This window comes from Coptis chinensis, chromosome 1, assembly GCF_015680905.1.
Source record: "Coptis chinensis isolate HL-2020 chromosome 1, ASM1568090v1, whole genome shotgun sequence".
In the NCBI taxonomy this organism is placed as follows: domain Eukaryota; kingdom Viridiplantae; phylum Streptophyta; class Magnoliopsida; order Ranunculales; family Ranunculaceae; genus Coptis; species Coptis chinensis.
In genome coordinates, this window is record NC_141456.1 from 69,154,889 (window position 1) to 69,162,479 (window position 7,591).

Below are 7,591 nucleotides of genomic sequence, written 5' to 3' on the forward strand. Positions count from 1 at the left end.
CTGTTGCTAAATTATAAATGAGTATGCACAAGGACAAATGTACTTAAGAATCTAATTTTCTTAATACACGTTGAGATCTGCCAAACCTCTAGTTGCTTAAAAAAAAAGAACAAACGTAGATCAATCGTCATTTTTTTTTCTTTTATAAATAGCTGAGGAGATAGTAATTGTCAGAAAGAATAATAATCAGTACAATAAATCAACAAAGGATAATAAGTGACCAGGTAAATATTGGCAGGACATGTAGACCTATGGTAGAATAAATTCTAGCTCATGCTTGAACTTGTAAACGCTATGTGCTTGCGATGGGTTAACGAAGAGGATATGGTTGATTCCATCAAGATTACGAACATCAAGATGCAATTTTCTTTTTTATGCAATTCTCTTCTTTCCATATGATCAACATCGTTTACATGGTTTGAATAAAGCAAGCTACATAAAGATGACAAATAATATTAAATATGTATACTTTGATAGCAATTCTTGTTCATTCTCTATTTTACAGGATAATCAACCATGGAGCAAAAAGACATCCTTTTATGGAAGAAAGTAAACAGTAACATAGAACATATTCATTGTCCTTGAAGAAGCAACTGGAACCAAGCAATTTCATATGCTAGAGGCGTTGCATTCGTCTAGCAGATTAATGAGATTGTGTTCAGGGGCACTGATGGAAGGTAAAATCGAACGTCTGGACTGTGATGAGCGAGGTCTAGTTCCATTTGATTCAGTCTCAAGGGTAGCCCCATCTTTAAGAACTGGCAGATCAGCAGTCCTTTGAGTAGTTGCTGACATGCGCTCCTTCCATATTCTTCCGTCCTGAGATTTCAGTGCCAAGTATTAGAACACAAAGAATATGATGTGGGACAAAATGTATAGGCAAGTGGCAACCAATTGGAGGTAAGTGGAGAGGCCAAGGACCTTATACACTAACTACAATTGCTTTAAACATCCCCTGTGGGATTATAATATACATCTCACAACTTATATAGTAATTCTTTAAACATCCCATGTGGGACTATACTAAATATCTCAACACGCCACTTGAGCTTAACATGTGGACAACTAACTTGGGTAACGTATACTAAATATCTCAACACGTCCCCTCACATGTGGCATTACTAGAGGTTGACGCATGCAACAAACTTGGTAACATTGAGTTAACGGGCCTGAGGGCCAAACACAATAGTCTGCTCCAGTACCATCTTAACTTTTTGCGGGCATCCAGCTCATAACCAATTCCTGATAAGTGGAGAGGCCTAGGAACTTATATAAAGGCTTTAAACGTGACTGCACTGGGCAACTCAACAAGATTATTGAAATTTATTTGTTGCTATCCAGGACTAATTAAACTCGAGGAGTCTATTTAGCCAAAAAAGAAAACAGAAAAGTATAAAAAGCTATTTTTGTGTTCAAACAAGTTTAGGAAGTTACTTTAGTGCAGTACTTCGCTTTCAACTTTTAATTGGTCAGACTTATCAATTATCATCTTTTATATTAATGTTTCTAGAAATTGGGCTCTAGACACTTTCTTTAGTGTGCTTTTTGTCTAGAGAAAGAGTAATATTATCTTTTGATTCTACTCCAATTTTAGCAACACGCAACTTTTTGGGTGTATTAACTGTTTTTAAAATTTCTTATTTTTCCTTTTTACCCTTTTATTTGTAACTGCCAATTTCTTCCACAAATAAATAATACTAAAATCCAATGTGCCCAGGCTGTAAGTGTGTGTGTCAATCGAGGCCACTCATCAGGCAAGGGTGCGTGTGTATTGCTCCAAGATGTACTGCAATCAAATAATACAATTGTCTTATAAAAAAAAACCATTTGTTCTTTCACAATTTCACAATTTGAATTACATCAAACAAAGCTTAAACATGCTATTCAAAATTATCAGAGATGCATTTTAAATTGTTAAAACTGTATTGAAATTAGTTGTAATCAACATACATTTTTTCCGTTTTTGGAGTTGATGTTTTCCACATTGTTTTGGTCTCTCCAGAAATTCATCTCACTTTTAATTGGAATTTTGTAGATTTCGAATGAATTTTAGTTATTTTGATTAACCCACTACTCTTTTGGTAACTGATTTAGTTCGTAGTTTTTTTTTGTTAGTAGTTGGCTTCTAGTTGGCTTCTTTAGTTGGGACTAATAAAAGAGGTCAAATTTGTAAAAGTCAGTCTGAAATTTGAGACAAATCTCAAATTTCAGTTTTTATGGAGGAAAAACAAAAAAAAAAGTTTGCCATTTCCTCTAAACTTAAGAAATTTGCGTATGTGTACACCTACACCCAATTTTCTAATTAATGTTTATCAATTTAATCTTGTAATTCTCAAAACTTCCGAGTTCAAATAGTAACTTTCACAATTCCTTGCGGACTTAAATATTTCTACACGCTTCCATTGCATCATTACATAAAATCTTCCACAAGCAAATACACATGCTCATATATTCAAACATATTGTCACATATAGTCATATAGAGTCATCTTCAATGGATGGATGAAAACAGATGTAGACGAGTAAATACTGTTTTGTGTATACAAAAAACTTAAGTTCCCTAGACTCCACACTTTTCATATGCATCAAAATATTTGCTCTTAAAATATTTCATGAAGAACTTAATAGAAAACTTACAAAGCCAAAATAGCTTCTTTGCTCCCCAAAAATTAAGACCTTACTCTTTTCCCCCATAATAAAATCTTATTAGCATCATCTAGAAACAGTTATGATCAAAGACCATAGCTTTCCCGAAACTGATGGGTAAGTAGGTAATGCTCACAGCAATAACATAAGTCTTAGAGGTCCTATCTTCAGCAACAATGTTAGGTGACTTAATCATTGCAGTGAAATCATCACCACTTTCAGATAAATAATTGATATCATTATGAGCAACCGGTAAGGATTAAGATCTCATTATAGGGCACCGACACCTTAAGGTATAGGGCATTAAGGAACCGTTACGTTCTATATTTACCTGGGTTTAAAAAGAAAGAACATCATGAAGTGGGGCTGAAAGCATTACCCTGTTACCTTCTACGCAAACTAATTTTCTCTTTGTATTGGTGTTTTACCAAGTTCAAGCATGTAATGATGTTCTATGTTGATTGACTTTTAGAAGATGACAAGCTTGAAGATCATATTAATATGAAGGCACGAAAAGAACTATGACAGATTGACAGAACCGCTGCCTTGTAACAAGACTAAAATGCCCAGAACAATAGTAAAACAAGTTATGAGGTAGAACACCGGCCATTCTGGGGTTTTACCTATACTAACAAACAATAGGTTTTCCAAGTGAATTAGAAGAGGAAATACAAAACCATGGCAAAAAGACGAAGTGGAACAACGAAATGACACATAATTGGCTGACGTGCTACTAAAATAAAAACTAAATTTCCAGTCGCTACGAGTAGTTGTCCTTTATCAGCTCGAAAAAAGAAACAGTCAAAATCTATGTAACACATAATTCTTGAAGAGATGAAAATGTATATGCAACAACAACTGAAGGATGTACTAGACACTACTAGTGCAAGAGTGGTGCTACACAGACTTGGAATCGACCCCCAGTTTAAAGCAAGGGAGTTGATAAACTGTCAATGGATGAAGCCAGATGAAGGCACTGTGAAGGTAAACACAGATAGATCAGTTAGCACTGATGGAAATGGATATGGAGGAACCACGAGGGACTCTAATGGGAAGGTGCTCTTTGCTTTTTGCAGTGGCAGCACAAAGAAATCGATTTTGTATCAGGAGCATTTGGCTATAGAAGCGGGACTCAAGGGCTGTTTACTTCACAACTCCAACAGTGTGCAAGTCAATTCTGACTCCTTATTGGCTATTCAAATAGTTAATGGTGCAGTATCCCCTCCTTGGTACTGCCTCAACATAGTCTCAGCTATCACATTATTGAAGAATCAGCTTCAATGGAGAAACTTCAGCCACTGCTATCGAGAGACGAACAGGGCGGCTGATCACCTTGCAAAATTAGTTGTTATGGATCATATGTTTTACTTTCATCCCCCTCTTGAAAATGCACTCAATGATATTATAGAAGAGGATGCTGATGGAACAACATATGTAAGAACTAATTGATCAATACAGGTTTGGGTTCGCCAAACCCCATAATTTGTTCAAAAAAAAAAAAAAACATGGACACACCAAATTTCAAAAAAAATGTGTCGGATATGTATTTACGTGTCCGTGTCAGATACGGACACACCTATCCGTGTCAATGTAACTTAGGTCAAAATTAAACATACAAGAGAAAAAGCACCACATCTGTCTTAGAAGAAAGTAAAGCTCAACCGGTTTTGCATAAACTAAGATTAACCACATATCAAAAGAAATTAGTATTCACCCAATCATCCTAGTGTTTGGAAAACAGGAGTAAGAGCTTACATTCAGTATTGAAGGCTCTGGTAAAGGGCATTTAATTGGCAGATCACTGTCAATTGGTTCAGAGGGATGCTCAACAGGTTTGAACTCTACTGCGACTTCAATTCCATGGGTAGCAGCCGCGGACGCAGCAGCAACAGTAATACCCTCAACTTCTGTGTTTGCTGGTACTACATCTCTCTCATCCTGCTCCAATAATCCCCAGTCAAATATCAGCACAACTTACCCAAAAAAGTTGTATTAAAAATCCACGAATCTGCATGCATCCTAGTACAACTTCTCAAATATAGAATAAGTATAAAATTAGAACAGATGTTAAGTCTGCAGTAACAGGAGGAGGACATTGTGAAGATTGTTACAGTTGCTGATAGCCTGATACAGTGTAACAATATTTATATATCGAAAAGACAAAAAGAAAAGAGTGCAATACAAAACCCTCCATCTGTTTTTCGAGTGGATTGCTGATATGATGGACTCAAATATTAGTCTCTTAAGAATTCAAACAAACAAAAAACAATGAATCGTTTCCTTTCAATGAACCCATTATTCTGATGCTTAATGCTTAAACCACCAACCGACACAGATTTGGACCTAACAACAGCGAAAAATCATGGGTTCAAACAGCAGAGATGACGATTTGAACAGAAGTCACTCAAAAGAGATTTCCAGTTTGAAAAGTTGAGCTTCAAGAGGTCAAATAGGGAAGATAGTTTTACAGTATAAATAAAGAGGCCATGTCAAATTAAATAGTAAAATTATGTATCAAGTGACGTAGCAGCTTACCACTGCACTTTGAGCTCTTCGATGATGACCACTTAATTTATTCCCGGAAAATCTAGAGAAAATACCCACCATTTTTTTGGTTTTTGGTTTTGTTTTGGTTTTTACTTCTCTGAGACAGACAAGAGGAAGTTCGTTATTATAGTCCGGTCTACTTTCCTCTGATAATAAATTTAAAAATGAAATATAAGATGATGTCAACGTAGTGGTGTCAAATGGGTCGGGCCGGGCTGGCCCAGCCCTCAAACAATGAATCCCTCATGCTTTGAAGACTGGGCTAACCCTACCCTCATTTACCTTGAGGGCCGGGTTGGATCGGGCCAATGCTTAAATCTCAAAGCCTTTATCCGCCCCTAAACCCTCTCGAGAGGGCTTGAAGGGCCGGGCTTGAGGGCCAAACGTGAGAGTTGGATACTATGTTATACATTTGATTTACAAAATAAATTTAGAAAATTAGTTAAAAATGATAAAATTGAATGCATTTCACAATTAAACCTTCAAACTACTAAAAAAACTTGTTAAAATTGTATTAATTAATTAAGATCAGTTAAATTCATTTCATAAAATATTATAATGAAATTATAAGGTTGGCAAATTTAATAGATAAACGTTCTTTTAAGTGATTTTTAACATATTTAATGCTAAAATGAAATATATTGTAAAAATATTTATTAAATATATGTAATAAATGTTGAGGGCTAATGAGGGCCGGGCTTAAGGGAGGGCTTAAGTTTCAAAGTCTAGGCCCTTACCCTCCCCTCAAAGGCTTGAGGGCCGGGTAGGCCCAGCCCACGAATGTGTGAGGGCCTCATTTTGAGGGCTTTTTCTGCCCATGGCCGGGCGGGGCGGGCGGGCTAAGGGTTTGAGGGCCATTTTGACACCCCTATGTCAACGTAAGTTTCCGCAAGCGATTGTCTAATTTACCCTTACGGACATGCTGTGTTTGTTTCCTGAGTAGTTGAGAATGCTCCCAGGAAACACGTCAGCCCTCCTTTTTTCTCTCTAAATGTGCTTTTACAATAATTTAATTCGGTAAAAAAAAAAAAGTAATTCTACGCCCCTTTTTTCCAATTTCAATTGTTTGCGGTTCTCAACCTATTTTAAAACTAATAAAAAACCAAAAACAAAAAACAAAACAAAAGTCCCGACTTTTGCCCTAAAAACTTTCTCTCATCAGAAAATAGAAAATAGGTTTGATTGATCCTAAACTAAAATAGAGTGGGATGGCAAGGAGATGAAAAAGTAAAAGAGTAAGGGTATTATACTATTAATAGAAAGGTAGGGTGGGGTATTCTGTTTTGGTCGATTGATTTTTGGTTTGATCAACTAAGATTTGGTTCGGCTTGGCGAACGCATTGGTCGGTAAAATAGACATAAAGATCGGTTTGGAATCGGTTTTTGATGAAGTAAAGCAGAGAGAAAATCAAAGGGTCGGCAATTTTCATAGTAGATTTTATATGGGTTCGAGGCAGAGTATCGACTGATCGGCGTAAGGATTGACAACATGATTGATCAGCTGTAAATTAATTGACTTGGGAATAAGTTTCAATTTAGATCAGTAACTCCGGTCGGGTCGGGTTGAGCGTGAATCTATTGATTTGAGAAAAAATCATATGGCTACATTGGCAATTTGAATTGATTAAATCTTTTGATTGGTTCAAATCTCTCTCTCAAAATCTCTCATTGGCAATTTGAACTGATTAAATCTTTTGATTGGTTCAAATCTCTCTCTCTCAAAATCTCTTTGAAGAAAGAAAAATATAATGATCTGAAAAATGGGGTAAAAAGAAGAAAGGTATGATTTTGTTTCTATTGACAGAGATTTGGGTACCATTGTTGTGGCCCAATTTCTGTGATGATTGATTGATTGATTTGAGTACCATTGTTGTTGCTCAAACTTCCATCGCTTTCTTTCTTCAGAGCAGTATTTGTTAACCAGTAGTGATCATGCTTTCATCAACATCACTCGAACAACGAAATCTACATGAGCAAAATGTACGTTCCCCCTTAATTTCAGCTTTAGTGGTGAAATTATTAATAATATGGTAATTTATTTTGAAGAAGCATCAGTTCCATTTGATTATTTTTGTTGGAAAGTGTAGAAAACGGTTTCGTATGATATTCAGTTTGTTCAAGTTCATATCAGAATATCTCATGCTTTACATTAGTATTGTGATTTTTGTCTTATATTTGGTTGGTTTTGTATTTGATTGTTTTGGCTGGTTTCGTAGATGTTTAGGTGGTTAATTGGAGGTCTGATTTCTTTTGGATAAATGATATTGTTAATAACTACATTTCTAAGCATGAAACTTTTACCTAATATTAGTACCGTGCACGTCAATCTATGTTAAATGCTATTCAATGGAGTGCATCTATTCTTGCAAGCTAAGGGTTCCTTTGAAAGGACAATGCAT

The 7,591-nt window shown here is 35.8% G+C and overlaps 1 protein-coding gene across 1 annotated transcript; it reads right to left on the minus strand.

Annotated features, from left to right (window-relative positions):
* Window positions 1-433: 433 nt before the first annotated feature.
* LOC147525073 (cystic fibrosis transmembrane conductance regulator) lies at window positions 434-5,444 on the minus strand. Its single transcript, XM_086605225.1, has 3 exons — window positions 5,181-5,444; window positions 4,401-4,583; window positions 434-819 (listed from the first exon to the last, which is right to left on the minus strand). Exons 1-3 carry the CDS (start codon window positions 5,250-5,252, stop codon window positions 610-612), a joined length of 465 nt encoding a protein of 154 aa, XP_086461351.1. The 5' UTR covers window positions 5,253-5,444; the 3' UTR covers window positions 434-609.
* Window positions 5,445-7,591: the final 2,147 nt, after the last annotated feature.